Genomic DNA, 18,419 nt, shown 5'->3' with positions numbered 1-18,419 from the left:
TCTCACACCGCCACAACATTGCCAAAAAAGGCTTGACCCCAATACCATGGAGTCACACTATTCTACATCTGCATGTCCAAGCACTAAGCCATCTATTGGATTTTGTGTTTTATGCGCTAGTCCTAGATGACACCAGTTGTTCTGCTTTAGGCCTATTCCACACTAATTAGTTTTTGGACAATCGTAAACAAATAATCACTTCCTTACATCCTTTATATGTGAGACTTAAATTACATGCCTTAACACCAAATCCCAATGAAAAATTCAGTTGAATTGTAAACAGCATTATAAGAAGGTGATATAGGTCCAAATGTCCAATACATACAAGCTTTATATTCTATAGTCATATTCAACCTATTAACTCAATTTGTGCATTAACAAACGTGCCGATTAAAGGATCACACCTTACTATTATTGCGTATATGAAACAAGACTAAAAACCGAGAGAACACATATGGTTGCTTGGTTGGGAATTCAGTAATCGGCACCTGCTGAATCTCTGCATTCTCAGAGCAAGAAAGAGCCATAAAGTTCGAGCAACTCTACTCATTTTAAAGGTATTTTTGCATCTTCATTCAATTTAATTGCTACTGAAATTACAATACTCGCATTAACATTTCTAATCTCTGATTTTTCTGAATTTAATCTAAACCCCAGATGTTGAATCATTGGTCAATCTTGTTGTTAATGGTAATTTCTTGCTGTATTCGGATTTCTTATGCTAGTGCTGGTGATGCCGATCCACTTTACAGGTACCCCTAATCTTGATTTTATTTCTGTCAATCTCAATCTGCACTTTTTTATTTGGATTAATTGCAGCTTAATTATACAATTGAAACCCTTTATTACGATTGTTACTATACTTAGTTATATGATTATTTTGATTAAGGTATGAGTATAGTTGTAATGTTGATATAATTCTCGTTATTGCAATTTTCTGGTTATTGTGATGCAACTTACAGATGATGTGATTGTAAAATTTTCAGCTTAGTGTTGAAATTTGGAGAACTGTAAACAAAGTTTGGGAGTGTGAGATAGAGATCCTATAATTTTGGTATTGCTTGTCGTTTTCGTCGTCTTCACTTGAAAACTAGAAATGGGTTAACAAGTTTTAGTTAATTGATTTATGTTATTCTTGTATGAAATGTGCTCTATTCTTCAGTTCCTTTGACGATGTTTTCCTGATGAACCGTTTGTAACTTTGATCAAACCTTTGAATTATGTAATGTTCAACTTAATAATGATGGTTCGAGATGATAAGGGGAATACATGAATTTGATGGGGTGGTAGTGCTTGTAATGGGTGATTGAGATGCTTGGTTCTTCCTTTGCTAGGGGTCTATTGTGTGAAATAAGGCAGAAACTTGGTCAGATGGGTGATGTTTTGAAGTAGGTTATTGTGGGACGTGTAAGAAGACCTTGGTTTTTTGTTTGAATGTTTTAGTGAGGAAATGGTTGAAGTTGAGGTTTGTGATTTTAAGGGTGGTGGATGACGTGGTTTTAGATATTGGCAAGGGTAATTGTGGCTCTTGGTCGAATTTATCTAAAGGTGGATATGATAATCCTGGTAGGCTGGTTGGTTTTTGGGAGATTAGTCTAGGGCTTCTGAATTCTCATGATAAGCCCCTTAGGACCACAAGAAACTTTGAGGGTGACGTGCTATATAAATTGGTGGGTGAGGAGGTGCATAAGGTGTATTATTTGAAGTGACTTTGTGGCGAAACATAAGTTCTACGATTGTGATTACTTCTTGTTTGACATATCGTGTGAAGTACAAAATTGTGTGTGCAAAGCTCTATAAAATGCGCTTTAGGGTCCATCAGAACACCTTCTCAATAATTGCATTGATTCAAGTAGTAAAATTCAGGGATCTGATAATTTGAAACAAGCTGGTCCCAAGGAGGGTCTTGGACTAGAAAGCAGTACAGTTTCATACCTTTATTTATACAAGTAATAACTTGTACTAAGGAAGTAGAGGCTCAAAATGTTAGTTTTATGTAGTCAGATTTCCTCTTTTGATGACTCTAGTACTAAGGCTATTGTGGATAAGACTGGAAGTAAATCTGTAAAGGTGAGAGAGAAAGCATCATGTTAATATATTTGTCTCTTCTAGAGTTTTTGGAAATCTTGGGGTTGATTCTTTCTATGATATTGATGATTCTCTTTGTTTGAAGTGTATGATTTATTCATTTCTTACTGTTGGAAACACTAGGAATCATGCATGCCTCTGCGATGCAATTGGTAACAATAATTCTGTAGTCAAGTTTCATGTGCAACCATTTTGGATTTTCCTTTAATTGTAGACTTGTAGCCTGTCTGCTTTAAGTTTCTTTTCTTCTCTTATATGGAATGTTGCATTATGTGTTCCTTCATAAACCTCATCTTTTGGGCTTGTTTGCAGGTCTTGTGTGAATCAGTGCATAAGCAGTGGGTGTATTGGTGAGAAATGCTTTCCACAATGCAATTCTTCTTCAGATGGTGGTTCAGTCCATAATCCATGGTACATGCAAGAGCCTCTTTACTTGAAATGGAAACAATCTGATTGCCTCAGCGATTGCCGCTACTATTGCATGGTTGACAGAGAAAGAGAAAGACAATCACTTGGTCTGGAACCTGTTAAATATCATGGAAAATGGCCTTTCACACGTGTACTGGGACTTCAGGTATGTCATACAGTCATACTGTTAAGTTTGTAGATAAACTTTGTATGAAATGCGCACTCAGTAAACCTGTTTGAACAACAAAAGTTCTGGTCAGAACTTGATTTTGCTCAGTTATGTCCGGCTTATCCATTGTCAGCAGTTAATTTTTGCAGGAACCTGTTTCAGTGGCTCTATCTATCCTCAACCTCTTAATGCATTTCATTGGTTGGCTTTCCTTTTACATCCTTCTACAATATAAGCTTCCCCTAAAGCAAGATGGAACTTATTATGAATACACCAATTTGTGGCATATCTACGGCTTCCTATCCCTTAATTCTTGGTTCTGGAGTGCTGTTTTCCACAGTCGGTAAGCTTTTTTCTTAAAATTAATTCAAGCTATCTTTTTTAATTTGTTCATTGAACATATCTGTTAAAAGACATGATAATTATTAGGAAAAGTGGGAAGCAAAAGTCCTTTATTCTTAGTCATCTTCAAGAAGTTTTTTTTTTTTTTTTTTTTTCCCTTTTTCTTTACCTTGACTGGGTGATGCCTGCAATCTCAGCAGCGAACTCTTTATCCATGTTAGGTTTGAGCACTTTGAAATGGTTAACATCGATAACTTTACCTCTGGAAGTGGGCGGGCACAGGGTGCCTCCATAAGTTCCAGGCAACAAACCTAATTTCATATTACCTATTGACTTTCTGTTTCATCATCATTTCTAGGCCTCCCAGATCTATCTTGTGTGGGAGTATATTTGAGGGCAGGAAGTCATGGTGCCTAAAGTAGTGCTCTAGTGAAAGTTAAATGCACTTGGATTTTCATTTTCTAGATTTTTTAATGTCAAGGGAAAAGCCTTTTAGTTTGTTGATTTGTTCTTGAAGACTGATGTATCTTGTAGAAGCTGATTCTATGTTTTGGCTGATTGATATAGTCCAAATGGGTTAAAGCAAGGAGTAAGAAGGAAAATTTAGAACTAGCTAATATCCTCATTTGCACAGAAAAATTGAAGGTTAGGCAGGGCATGAATATCAGTAGTACAGCTATGTATGACAACCACCACTGCTACCTTATATATTATTTACTAAAGAACAAAAGCAGGGTCTAGGGAAGTCAAGATGTATGTAGCCTTATCTTTAAGCAAGCAAGGCTCATTTTAAACTTTTAGTGAGCTGAAGTTTCTTTTTTTTGAGTATCCTAACATAACCAGCTGTCAACTGTAGTAACTACTTTCATATTGAGGTTGAATTGCATTTCCTGCTTCCTCCAGTGTTTTTGTGAACTCCCCAGGTCATGGGGTTGAATTGCGTACAATAACTACAATTACTTTTAGATATTTGTGAAGATGCACGAGAGGTGTATTGAATAGTTATTAAGCTTCTTGTCTGGTCGTAGTTCTTATGAAGTTATGCTGTGTAACTGTTATAGAACCCTTAAAGTGCTGTATTCTCTGGGGGATCGCTCTTTGATGCAATATAGTGAGAGAGAGCCATTGCTTCCCTGGTGCAGCATTATTATTATTATAGCTGTTTTTTACGCACTCGCTTTTGTAGGGACTAAAAGTAAAATTTTTCCTATTATGGAGTATTATCAAAGACAATAAACTGATCAATATGGGTTTTTGAATTGCAGAGACATTGATTTAACAGAGAAGTTTGATTACTCATCTGCAGTGGCTATACTTGGGTATTCACTCATTGTTTCAATAATGAGAAGTTTCCGTGTTCGAGATGAGGCTGCTAGAGTCATGGTGGCTGCTCCACTTCTGGCTTTCATAGCCACACACATAATGTACCTGAACTACTACAAAATGGATTATGGTAATTACTAAAAGTGGCCTGCCTTCAAAATTGCATGCAATGATATGAATTTACTCTATAGGTTAAAATATGCTCATCAAGTCATCATATAAGTCAGTTCCAGCTTTAGGGTCCTTAAGTTATTATAAATGTGAAAAAAGCCATAAAAAGATCTGTAGTGAATGGGTACAATATTGTCTCTTTTAGAAGTACCTACTTTACCATTTCATGCTGTTAACTTAGTATACATGTATCCAGCTTATGGCTAGGTTTATAGTTGTATTTGTGTAATTTACCCCTTTATCTGGCCTTACTCATGCTGTGATTGGAAACAGGATGGAACATGCAAGTCTGTGTTGTCATGGCTGTTGCCCAGCTTCTCATATGGGCAATCTGGGCTGGTGTCTCTCATCATCCTTCGCGGTGGAAGCTGTGGTTTGTGGTCATATCTGGTGGACTTGCAATGCTTTTGGAGATATATGATTTCCCACCTTATGCAGGATTCGTTGATGCACATGCTCTTTGGCATGCCAGCACCATTCCCCTCACCTACCTGTGGTGGAGCTTCATTAAGGATGATGCCATTTACCGAACTGCTGATCTTACAAAGAAGGTAAAATAAGCAAGTCCCTTATCAAACCGTTAAGGATGTTGGCATGGCGTTGTTAAGGATCACGCTATTGATTCAGTTGTGCCAGTTGATTCGAATGGTGCTACTGGTTTAAATTTTTAAAATTCGAAGAGGCTCCTGATGTCAAACTAAGAAATCAGTTATTTGAGCCTGTAATTTGCTAATACCAGATTTTGATTCATAGAGTTCTCATTTGGATTAATGGTCTAACACCAAGTTCGCTATCTTCCATTACTGTATTCACATACAGTTATTTTTCAACTTTTGTTTGACTTGGTGAAATACATTTTCAACTTCAGAGTACAGACTAATCTTTAACAACAATACTTCGTCCATTTATCATTTGATGCATCATTTGTTTACACTTGTCTATTCCAACTTTGACTGCGTTAATCCTAAATTTAAGAATGTCACAATTTTTATTGGTAAATTTCAATGTATAGTCTCAAGATATACTTTTTTTAGTTTTCATATTTCGTGAAAGGGGAAGTTTTTGTTATTCAATAGTAATATAGTATGCACGTCATGTATGAAAAGAACCCCAGTAATTATACGGAGTATAAAGAAAGTATACAGAAAAAATTAACACCCATATGACCGAAAGAAACATTCTATGATAGTCGTAGTATTGGTACATATTGGTGTATCACAGTGAAAACTCAAGTATTACACTAGGATTTGCAAAATGCAAATGTGGGTACCATCACTTGTACACAGAAAAGGGCCAGTGCAGGTAACCAGTGGCCACTACTAAAATCAATATAATAGGACTATTCGCGAGAATTAAAGCCAACCTTGGTAACTAAGGGTTATACAGTTATACGGAGTTCTTTGCTATAATCGTCGAGGGAAGAATAATAAATAATGGACATTGAGCATGTTGAGAATTCTTAGCTATACAAATGGACAAGATCCATCAGCAACCATATGGACAATGGGGCTATTGAACACAATCAGCAGACATTAGACATTTTTGATACATCTGAAACTTGACTTGAAACCATCCAAATTCGACATAGACTTCTGGGCTTGAAAAGTAGTAACTAGCAAGTGACAAAGGTGCACACAATATGTGCAGAATGCCTGTGTCATCGAATAGCTCCAAGCAAATTTGCACCATCAAGCTTTGCACCTCCCAAATCCTGATGTGAGCAAAAGAAAATATGACTTGATTTTGAATGATTTCTTGTATCAATGTGAGAAACCATGACATCCTATTTTATATACTTACAAAATAGATATTCAATTCAGACAAATTATACTATACTCAATGAATATATTCAAAATTTAGCCAGGATAAATTTGACAAGAACTGTTGACCAAAACCAGGCCATAGCTTTAATAACTGATTAAAAAAACAAGATGCCTATCAAACGCTACAAAGGTGATGCAACATACCCTTTGGTCTTATATATGTGATGATAGATATAAATACACCATTGTTCCTAATTTGTATACACAAAGCAACTTTTGCTTTCTCATATGCCAGACTCGAGTTTATTAATGTTGACTTGTAACTACAATTCTACTAATAGTAGTGATAGAAAAGACACAACCAAGCTAAACTGGAAGCGCTAAATTACTAAATTTACAAGGTTATGCACATACAGCATTCTCAATTATGTTGAAAGTAAAACCAGACAACACTCTACCAAAAAAACGAGCATGGACAGGTCATAAACTCATAAAGCTGCTAAAACCCAAACTTTGGTTTGCACACTTTTTTTTGGTTCGTACATGTTCATCGATATATTATTGATATCCAAAAATTAAGCATGCTTCATACTGGACACAATTGTAAGTTAAAATTTTTCAAGAATAAAATTTGCAGTAGGGGCAGATGTTTGTAAAAGCAATATTTGGGTGAACTTACAGATGCGGGAGCATTAGAATTGATAGATGTGGAAATCACAGAAGTGCCACATATCATGGCGGTGTTTGGGAGATCAACCCGCAAGTTTGACCATCCAAAATCCTTAATTGTCTATCTTTAATGCTTTACAATTTTACATAAGCAAAAGTTAGAGGATTCTTTATGTCAAAAAGCAAGGCGACGGGAAATTTCTTAATGAGTGTTCCAGCAGGAGAAATACTCTATGTCAAAAAGCTAGCCAAGGATAATTTTCTCAAAGAGCATTCCTGAGAATTCACCGCTCAGGGATTTTCCCCCAACAGCTCAAGGATCTGCAGTTTCAGTATTCCAGGTTTGGCAAATACTTCGACCTGCATGGAATTCCCCAGTTCGGGGTGAGTCTGGAGGGTAATTTTTTGGCCTTTCTTTTATACTTTAACTAGTTAATTTTGACTGTTCACTTGTAATCTAAGGGCTCTTTTTAGTAGTTACTATGGGTGAACTAAAAAGTGTAACCCGCTATAAAATGGGGAGAATTGTGTCGTGAGATCAATTTTTTCCTATCATCAATTTATGAAAATTTTCTCCTACTTGCATCTTTGCGAGCTTCAATCTTTGTGATTATTCAATCTTGGACCATACTTTATGTGGGATACAAGATTAAAAACCTTGATTTCATTAAGCTTTTTATTATTTAATTAAGGTTTTATTTTGTGCTAGATTTTTCATTGGTTTCACGAAAAACATCACCCGTCCCCCTTTCCCCCCCAAAAAAAAGGTCATCTTGAAGTGGAAAAGTAGCAGATATTGAAAGTTGTAGTGAAAAGTATGGATCACTTACGGTTTCCCGAAGATCAACATGTCGTAAATAAGCTCGCTGAAGATTTGCTCCTTTTAGATTAGCATTGGTCAACTTTGCTCCCTGTAAAACATTGCAAGTCATTTATTATGCCTCCTTTGTTGCAGTCTCATCTCTGATTAGTGTGACCTTATCATGTCATATTTTATTGCTCCGAATTTCAAGTTATTTTTATTTTATTTTATTTTATTTTTTTGGACACAGACTACTTTTTTGCACAGCAGAGAAGCTAAAATCAACTAAAAGCTCACCTTCAAGTTGGCCCCTTCCAAATTAGCTCCTTCTAAGTTGGTATTGGTAAGATCTGCACTCTGGCAAGTAAAGGTAGTCAAATAAACATCATCATAACTTGCATCTTAAATCAAACTCACATACAGGAATTTAAAATAAAAAAAAAAACTTTAACATGTAGGTAAATCAAGCAATTACACAATGCGAGCAGAAAGCTTCATTTCGGGCAAAGTATATAAAATTTCAATCATACAATATGATACTTCAACTTAGGCTCTATTTAGAATTACATCAGCTGAAGTTAGCAAGGGCTAGCTAGAAGCTGGTAATGGTTAATTTAATCTGGTTTACTAAAAGTATTAAGGCAAATTAAACTGTTGAATGAACTAGTTTGTCAAGTCCTAAGTCTTAACTAATATGAACTAGTCAAACTCCCCAGATCAAGTCACACTACCCTTATAAAATACGAGTAGTGAATAAGAATAACCTCTGGTCCAAACTTTTAGAAATCCACAGTATAACAGTAAGATTTCCGCTGTTCACATGCAAATCTCAACTTCAATAATATCAGTTTAACACCCAAATCACCAATGACCCAAATTATGATCTATAATAGGTCAGATTCACACTTCACAACTAAACTTCCCCTTACCCAGTACATTCATCGTAGTCCACAGACAAACCATCAGAACCACACACCCTAATGGAAATTTCTAAACAATAATCTAACTTTTGATGAGAAAAAACACATTGATAATGATCAAAATCAAACAGGAAAATTGACAACAAATTTCTTTAAGTTGTTGCTCTAAGCCGAAGTAGTCTATTTGATTCAAAATTCGTAAAAAAATAGAAACCTGAAAAGTATAAATGATACAGATGTTTATTTGATTTGGATGCAGTTTCCATCAAAGACTAGTATGGCATCTTGATCATCTCATCAGCTCTCAACTTCTCATCTTGATTGTCTGATAATGCAGATCCAACAGCCCAAATTGGTTTGTAGTACTCATTATATATGTATGTGTATTATTCATAATTTATACTAAAATGATCAACTTTAGACCCTGAACATTGGCAATTGTTAAACCATTAGTATTATGTAATTCATACAGACAAGTAGTTCCCATTCGGATTATATTATTCAATTCCATACTCTTCTACAGTTTGAATAACGTGTTCTCCAAAGTGATTCTACAATCTAGTAGGAAAAAGCCAAAGAGTACGGTAAAAGAAGCTGAAGGACTAACTTGCAGGCACTAAATATCCAAAAGTTCTAAGGATTCATCTAAAAATCAGTGGAAAATGCTTAAGTGCTTAACAAAAAGATATGAGCTCATGAGCCAGTAATCTCCTTATATGGATGTACAACTACTGGAAAGAGCAATAGTAAGAAATGTAAAAGGGCATTATCAGTAGTAGATCATGGAAAGATCACGTCATAAGCTTTGTTTTTCTGGAATAAGATCATTACATCAGAAAATGAAGGATTACATAAAGAGGAACCAAAACCACCAAGCTCAAGCAAAAAGATAATAGAGCTTTGATCTTGCAATACATCAAATACTCTCCAGGAAATGCTCAAGAGCAAACACATAATTAAATACACCATCTGGTTCCATAAGGAAGCTAAAAAGCCACCTAGCCACAGACAGTCCTAGCATTGATTCCCAATAAAAACACCCACCCAAGAGCAAAAAACATACACACCACAATTGTGTGACCTTTCCACCACCAAATTTGATATCAACCTTAATCATCAGCATTACATGATTTTCAGTTCAATATAGTAATGATAAGTTGTACTTGACTTATAGTCACATTTATCTTCAGGTGTCCAGAAAAACTATAAAATTATTGAAGAGTAATGGGTAATGAGTTGATTTTCCAAGATCATTTTATTAGAATGATAAAGCTACTGTAAAGGACCCTAGGTTAACCTCATACAGAAGTAAACTGAATCATTAAGCCAAAAAAAAAAAAAAAAAAAAAGAGTACAGAGGTTCATTAGCTGATAACTGTGAAAGCAAGATTGATGATATTAGTCAATTTCTACCGTCTTGCGGAAGGCAACAAGAGCATCATATAAGCAAGACACAATTGGGGAAAAAGATATGTAATAAACTAACCTAAGGAGGTGCATTATGGGTAATCTAGTACGATTATGTTAATAGTCTTTAGATTTATTATTAATAGAGCGAGATGAGAAGGGACTAGACAGGCAATTAATAAGAGAGTTTTAGGAGATTGGTGCCCTAAAGTCACTATTGGAGGATGGTAGCCTAAAGCTACTGATCACTATCTAAGAGATTTGCAGCATAAAGTTGCTAGTTTAAAAAACTTTAATCTTTGCAAGTGAATCAATTCTCTCTCTTCATTTTTCCTGTTTTTTTATCTTAGCAAATTAGTAGCAATCTGAATCCATTACAAGATACTTGGATACAAGTGTACAAGAATTAAGATTTAGTGATAAGAAGCAAACCTGCAAGTGAGCAGAACGCAGATCTGCTCCACAGAAACTACAGTCAATCAAACAAGCATCTGCGAATAATGAAAAGGTTTGGTAAATTCAAAAGGCATGTTCTAAAATTATATCCAAGGTAAAAAGACAAGTTCATAAATTTTTAAGCAATCATGCTTTAGTATGCTCTACAGGCAAGAGAACGCGATTCACTACCTAATTTTGTTAAGTGTACCAATGTACCAAGCCAATTTGCATGTTTTGGTTCGTGATTTCAGGTTATTTAGAGAATATAGCAACACTCATTAGGGTCATAATATACAAGTATAGTATCACTAGGTATTACGTTTGGTTTAGAGTTTTGAAATTGGTGTTACATAATTATATTGTATTGTAACTTGTAGATGGAAAAGTAAAGCAAAGCGTTTGGTTCTTCAATGTGTATAACTGTATGTGAAATGATATTAAGTTCAGTAGAACACCAGAATACACTACATAAATATTATAGGCTATGTCCAAATCTCCTTTCATTGATATCACATAAGAACACTACAAAACAACAAATCAAAAAAACAGTTATGGCCCCCTAACATCTAAGGGTTACTATACATTAGTTAAGAGCTTAAGATCCCCTGAAACATAGCACCATTAGTCAAATCATGAACATTCAAGCAATTCTATATTTCTATCAGTGAAAAAGAGAACCAGTGATGGAAAAAAGAACGAACATAATTGAATTTTAAAACTCAAGGGAGACATAGTAATTTCTCAGTAAGCTAAAAACCATTAAAAATATTCCATAGCGTGCCCCGCGAAAAAAAGAAATATAAAAAAAAAAGCCAATAAAGATCAATAATAGGTGAGTGCGGTGTGCCTTCTATAGAGCTTATGTCGAACACAGTGGACCAATTTTTTCTTATGTCAGATGAACCAGAAGATTAAGTAATAATTTAAATAAAATAAAATATATTGAAACTACTTGGATACCTCAGGATTCTATATCATTAGGAATTTAAAGTAAGTCCAAAATTTAGGTGCTGAATGGGGAAAAAAAAGGCCTCGGATTCTCATAACCAGCTCAAGAGTTGGAGAAAGTATTTAAACAGCATTAGTGGCGACAAAGAAGCAACAGAGCTAGAGTCGATGCTGGTGTAAGGTTCTCATGTGAAGGAAGTATTTAGGAGAATAGGATTGGTTGGATAGCAACATAGAGAAAAAGAAAGGAAAGCAAAATCACAATACAGTAATCATTCACTTGCAGTGTAGAAAATCACATACTTTCAGTAACAAGAATATGTTGTGCACAATGTGCATTGGAGTTTGAACAAAAAGCACAGTATTCTTCATAGTAACAGATAATGGGAAAACAAATTCAAAACATTAATCAGATTGATAAGAAGGATTGCCTTGCAGGTTTGCACTCTGCAGGTTGGCACCTGCCAGTAAAGCTCCGCGAAGATTTGCCCCAGTAAATTCACATCTTCAACAGGTAAGACAAACCCATCAGCACCCCAGAAATTATAAAATATACAAAGTAAACCATCTAAAAGAGATTTAAGAAACCAGAGTAGCTGTGGCAAAGACAAAAATGTTTTATGTCACATGCAAAATTAACTCAACCATGAAATATTTATTAAACAAACAATTTCAAAGTATTCTTCAAGTTACTTACTCGCGCAATGTTGCATTATGAAAGATAGAACCTTCAGCATCCACATCCTACAAAAATAAATGAAGAATTCACACTATATAGAAACTCTTAGGGTTGCATCTGATAATATGAACTGAAACAAGTAAACTCTTATACACACCCGAAATTTTGCACACTGAAGGTTTGCACGAGAAAAGAATACACCCTTAAGAGAAGCATGGCTAAAATCCACCTCTGAAAGATCCTGAACATAATGTAATTATAGGGTATCAGATATACATAAAAAACATTCATAAGACAGTATATATATAGTAGAGAAATTACACTAAACAGAAATAGTGCTAAAGATAGCAAGAAGTTTGTTCTCAATAAAATCACAGGTCCAAAAAATGTGGTAATTTTGAGAAACACTTTCAAGTGAAACTCTACCTTCATTCAAGATCACCTAATCTGAATTCAGGGGCCATTTAAAAGAAAAGGAAACAAAACTAACTTGCCAACCCCCCCCCCCCCCCCCCAAAAAAAAAAAAAAAAAATAAATAAATAAAAATCCCTTTATGTGTTTGGTTAGGGGATTGAAGGTTAATATTCTCTTTACAATTATTTGGTTTTATTGATTAAAGAAATACCCAGCTCTCTCTTATACCTCACCACTGCCACTTGCTTCATCTCACCACCAAAATTGCTTTCTTTACCTAATGTCCAAACCATCACAGCCACTATCTTCATCATAATACCAGAAACAGGAGTTGGGGTAAAGTCCAAGCAGAAAAAGGGGAAAGGGAAAAAAGTTTATGAACAGGCCTAATCAAACACTCACTAAGGGGTAAAGAGGTTTGAACTCCTTAATTAACTCCCCCAATTAAATGCCAGCTTAAGTGTTTGGAAAGATATAGATGATGGAAGAAAGTACACCCAAACACTCCAGAGGATGATTTTGATTGCCTTGTCTAACCAGTTCACCTTTCATCCAGATAGAAAAAAAAACAGGCTCTCATCGAAAGAAAGACACGATTTGATTGTAAACTAACCTATTTGTGTGTGAGTGTTGGGGGAGGGGGGAGGGGGGGGGGGGCGATAAGCTGAACTGAACACTGGCTGATACCAACCCAGTAGAACTAAAACAAGTAAAAACACAGTCGCTGAATGTAAAGGAGGAAGAGAAATGTCAGACCTTTATCTAATACGGTAATCCTAGTACTAATACAGGAAAAGATTTTACATAATGGTATGTCACTCTAGGTAAATGGCAGCCACGTTATACCCGGATTCCAGGAACTAGTGACACACATTTGCTAATGGAAGAGGAAAGGAAACAAAATCGGGCCAGAGGTATTAACAGAACCTAAAAGCTAAAGTTTCCATTATGTCAGAAAGTGAAATTCTATTTGTCAAATGTCCTGAATAGCAGAAAAAAATAAGAGAAATTAGGTAGATTACATTTATAGAAACAGCATGAGCATTTCACATTACCAGTTTAGAGAGATCAAGCCCAGAAAGATTCACTCCTCGAAATTTAACTTTCTCTGACTGTATGCACTTAATAATATCACGACGGGTTAGTTCAGGATTATCATCCTCGTCTTTCTTCTTACTTAAAGCTGTATTTATTCTCTCTATTAGTCCCTGACAACAAAATCCATTCTCATGTTCAGTAAATGCAATATTAACCTCCTCAGCTACCTGACTCAAAATAACAAAAGTTGTAACCTGTAACTGAACATTTTAAGTTCATGCAATAATTTAGGTAATGGTAAGCTACACACAACATACAGTGTTTCCGACCTTTCAAGTGTCTTTCTTCCAGTATTACAAAATCAAATTTTAAGCATAAAAAGAGGAATAGGCATGAATAGCAATGGAAAAATTCATTCTTGAACAATCATCAAACCTTTTTCTGTCCGCTTCTAGCAAGTAACAGCATTAAGAAACAAGGTAAGCCACAATATGTCCCAGAAAATTGTCAATAGAGTCTCATTATTTTATGCACAAATCTCAAAGATTAAACAGATGACGCCAAAGGAGGATATCTCTTCATGGTAACACATACATGAACAAAACAAGGATACCTATTTACGATAACATATAAACATGAGCTATTAAATGAACTCTAAATTCACCTAAAAGTTTCATATACTTGAAAGGAAAGGTAAAACCAAATAAAAAAAAAGAGGGGGGGGGGGGGGGGGGGGTTATACAGCAATCAACAATTCTGCCTGCCACTGATGTCAATTAATTTCAGACTTAATGCAGTGGAACTTAGCCACAACTATTGAACCAATAAAAGTTTTATATAGGTAGGGCATTTCTTTTGTACTCACCATTTCCCACGCAGAATTATTTTTAAGTTGGTAAACTTTTAGGGACTATTCTAAATGCTTTTTTTTTTTTCCTTTGAGTATTTGGAGATAGAATGAAAGATTTTGGACGTTATGTAGACTCCAGCACTGATGGAGTAATGTAGCATTTTCTAGCTCATTCATTCGACTTAGGATGTGCAATAGTTAAATTTTTCAGTTGAAACTGGAATATAAAGTTCATTTAAAATTGCATTCTATACATTATAAGTTTTCCAGTTTTTACCAATTAGCAAATTACATCAGGCTGCATTTTCCCATTCCAAATAGTACTAACTTAAACAGGATGTGCAGTAAGTGTAAAAATTATATAGGCATATACAACGCCTGTATATTTGATCTATATTGGCATATGATTAAACTATCAAAATTATATTGGCATATGATTAAACTATCAAGGCATGTCCTCCTACAACAAAGATGCATACTTTAGCATAACAATCAAAAGTAATTTGATCTATTTTAAAAAAGTCAGCCACTCATGATTTTTTAGAATCAAAGGCCCCACTGCCACATAGAATTCAAGGTACAAATCCTCATCTACCAGAAGGATGTAATGACAAAATTCAATTATCTTTAAGTCTGACAGATGGACTGTATTCAATCCCTTTGGGACCACACTGCGTATTTTATGAATCCTTCTATTGTTTTAAGTTTTCAACCTTCAAAAGAGTGAATTGTCTTCCTTCCGACTCTGCCTTAAATACTATATCTCCTCTAGAGAAGCGCCAATACAGAGATCATCATCAAAATTTGCAACGAATAAGTAAATACAAATAAAATTCAAATATGAGTATGAGACAAGAGCCAGGCAATAGAGTAAGGCTCACCACCAAACATTAAGAGCAGGTGAGAGAAAGGGAGGAATCACACAGAGACTTACTGAACCTTTCCCCGCATACAGCTTATATAGAAACATCACACTGATACACACTCTTCTGTTATTAAAATTTCAATTACTTATCAATCTCATTAACAATCCAGTTGTATATCTTCTACTGAAGTAAGTTTCCAATACGTGCATGCTTCTGTCCCCAATTATTCATTTAGTCACATCAAGTAAGTTCAGACCTTAAGTGCAATATAAATTTCAAATTGCAGCCATCGGTGAACACTCCAATCAGCATTTATAACCTTATTTTTTAACATATTAGTAATCATCAACAAGGACGGGAGGAAGGGGGACTAGGATATAGGCAGTCAATCATACTGCATTTTCATTTGTATAGTCACACATCACCATCCTGCTCACTGTTGGATGCAATCACTGATTAAAATAACATTGGCAATAGCAGTGCAAATTGGCGTAATGCATATAGAAGTATAGAACAATCAATTATATTATATAAAAATTAGATCTGAAAGATGTAAAGGTGAAAAGAGTATTGTTTACAAGAAGTTGATAGTATTCGGCCTCTCGTAGTAGCTCAGCATAATCGGAGTCCTTTAAGTTGGGAATCATACCATCCCGTAGCCAGTTCAAGATATGCCGAAAATGTTCACCATCTCTATCCACAAAGACATAGCCCTGGAGAAAGGTTACAGTTAGTTTATTACTTATAAAAGTTATAACAAAGCAGATAATATGCCTGAAGATTGAAAAATTAGATGCTGCATGACAATAGATGATATTAAGGCAGTCACTGAGCTATTTTTCTTTCTTCCTATATAAGTGAAGAACTTTTGCTAGCTTGGTTGACGAGGAGGAAATTTACTTAGTTCCTTACAAAAAGAGAGGTTCCTCTGCAATTTAAACCCTGACTTTGTAACTTTGTAAGATCATGGACATCTGAAATTACGTGAGATCCAAGCATTGAAGCTGACTAATGTTCTTAATTGTGCAAAACTTACAAGACCACAGTTACATTTTTTACCAAAAATGTTTATGTTTATCTGGCTGGTTGAAATTATTGAAACTTAAATGGATTCTTTTAGGATCAGGAGCTTGTGAGTGTGCCTTCATTACAAAAATAAGAACTCAAACATTGGAAAAGGTTTGTTTAACTAGTCTTCAATAGGTTTGTATACAATATGAAATGAATGCTCGGAACAGCTTGAGCAAGCCATATTGCTCAACCACGGAAACAAGGTTCATAGTTCATACCCAAGTGTTAGACTCCTTAAAGCCAAATAAATTGGGACGCAAGGGCATTATTCAAAAATTGGACACAGGTGTGGAATGCAGATACCACATTCACGTAACACTATCCTTATTTTACAAGACTATTGCATGTGCTTTTCATGTTACAATTGCATAAGAAACAGACATCATGTTAATTTATTCGCTAGTTCTTGTTAATTTAGGATGATAGGATCGAAGCTCAAATTTGAACATACACCATACAAATTTCTCTTCACTGTCCTTTGCTTCATTAAAATGTGGTTCGTATATCATTCGATTAAAAATTCCATCCCCTTGTCCGACATGAGTACATAAGACGAAATTTTGGCATATGCATTCCCATCTATAAAATTCATCCTGTTAGCCCCAAATTTCTCAACACATTGTTTCACCAATCTCCCCAAAACCTCCCCCCGCCCCCCGGAACCCCGTGGTTCCTCAACAGTCCTAGTTTACTGGTATATTAGGCCAAAATATACCACATCCACATACTAATTCGTGTTATTTAATTAATAAACTACGCTCTTATCCATGATCAAATATCAAATCACCGCGATAACAACATAAACAACAAACACCTAGTCAATATCAAAAAAGGGGACCAGGGTAACCTTGTCAGAATCTTGGCAAACAGTGTGGCGACCACTAAACATCGCGGCAAGCATCGAATCAGGTTCACGTTGCGTCAATGTATCAACTGTTGTACAGAATTTCTTCCCTCCTACAATTCAAATCATCAACAACAAATACTCAAACACAATCAAGAAACCCCACTTCAATTTTCAGCATATTTACCAAAAAAGGTGTAATTAAACAGTAATTCAGTTCCAATTAAGTTGAATTTTGCTCCAAATTGCCCAAAAAATCATCAAAAGATCGAAGAATAACGAAAATCAGAAAATTTGAACTGAATCACAGTTGAATTATACTCTTGATAATCAAAATTCTTTGCTTCTTAATGAAGGAATTGAAATATATAGATGAGATAGGAGAGAGAAAGAGAGAGAATACCGATGTTGAGACGGACGATAGAGGGAGAATCGGGAGTCATGATCGGCGGGAGAAGTGAGGATTGAGGGAGTGGGTATGAGAGAGAGAAAATGGTAAACGCACGCCGATGACTGACTTGGCACTGTTTATTCACATTCTTCGACATTTTTTATGGGTAATAAAACTAATAACACGTAGACCCCACCTTAAAAAAAAAAAAAAAAAAAAATGGTACTCGTAGCGATAGAGATTCGAACACCCAATCTAATAAATAATCTAGCCAGTTATCGATCATGTTATAAACATTGAAAATAAATGTACGAAAATATAACTACAAATCACAAACATGAAAATAAATGTACTGTATATAATTGTAAATCACAAGATCTAATAATAAAAAAAAAAAAAAAAGACATCCCCTTCAAAAAAAAAAAAGACATTATAAAATTTTCAAATACATAGTATGTACAATCACAAGGAATAATTAATTAGCAACCCGTGCAACGCTCGGGCTACACGCCTACACACTAGTTGTGAACTAGTACATTGCTTCATTTTTTTTATAAACGGTAAAAATTTCAAAAATTATCTTGTTTTTTAGACAAATTTGTGAACTGATATTTTACTTTATTTTATATTTTTGTCAACTAATACCTTGAGTTAAATTTTGTTTTAAAAATGACACCTTAATGACATATTTCAACTAAAAAGTCAACTCTCTGCTGTTTTGACTTTCAATTTCCCATGATTTTGGTCACAATGGAGTAGGTGAGGACCGCCAACGTATAAATAGGAAATTCAAATCATTTCTAGCTTAATTCTTCCC

At 35.1% G+C, this 18,419-nt stretch overlaps 2 protein-coding genes across 3 annotated transcripts; one reads left to right on the top strand and one right to left on the bottom strand.

Moving 5' to 3' along the window:
* The first annotated feature begins 339 nt into the window (after window positions 1–339).
* Window positions 340–5,394, top strand: LOC145614959 (uncharacterized). Its single transcript, XM_081670038.1, has 6 exons — window positions 340–557; window positions 658–752; window positions 2,401–2,662; window positions 2,815–3,008; window positions 4,273–4,460; window positions 4,775–5,394. Exons 2-6 carry the CDS (start codon window positions 658–660, stop codon window positions 5,059–5,061), a joined length of 1,026 nt encoding a protein of 341 aa, XP_081526164.1. The 5' UTR covers window positions 340–557; the 3' UTR covers window positions 5,062–5,394.
* Window positions 5,395–5,747: 353 nt separating this feature from the next.
* LOC145614809 (uncharacterized) lies at window positions 5,748–17,774 on the bottom strand. Of its 2 annotated transcripts, none has more exons than XM_081669872.1 (11): window positions 17,615–17,774; window positions 17,215–17,324; window positions 15,875–16,009; window positions 13,598–13,750; window positions 12,285–12,368; window positions 12,146–12,192; window positions 11,880–11,953; window positions 10,495–10,553; window positions 8,033–8,092; window positions 7,764–7,844; window positions 5,748–6,212 (listed from the first exon to the last, which is right to left on the bottom strand). In XM_081669872.1, the coding sequence occupies exons 1-11, from the start codon at window positions 17,757–17,759 to the stop codon at window positions 6,159–6,161; spliced, it is 1,002 nt and encodes a 333-aa protein (XP_081525998.1). In that variant the 5' UTR covers window positions 17,760–17,774; the 3' UTR covers window positions 5,748–6,158. The 2 variants fall into 2 exon arrangements, 1 of the variants encoding a protein (XP_081525998.1); XR_014107166.1 differs by having other exon boundaries at window positions 6,155–6,212; window positions 8,033–8,085.
* Between the last annotated feature and the right edge of the window lie 645 nt (window positions 17,775–18,419).

The sequence above is a fragment of the Chenopodium album genome, chromosome 25, assembly GCF_948465745.1.
Source record: "Chenopodium album chromosome 25, dcCheAlbu1.1, whole genome shotgun sequence".
Classification (NCBI taxonomy): domain Eukaryota; kingdom Viridiplantae; phylum Streptophyta; class Magnoliopsida; order Caryophyllales; family Amaranthaceae; genus Chenopodium; species Chenopodium album.
This window is presented reverse-complemented; position numbering and strand designations above follow the sequence as displayed.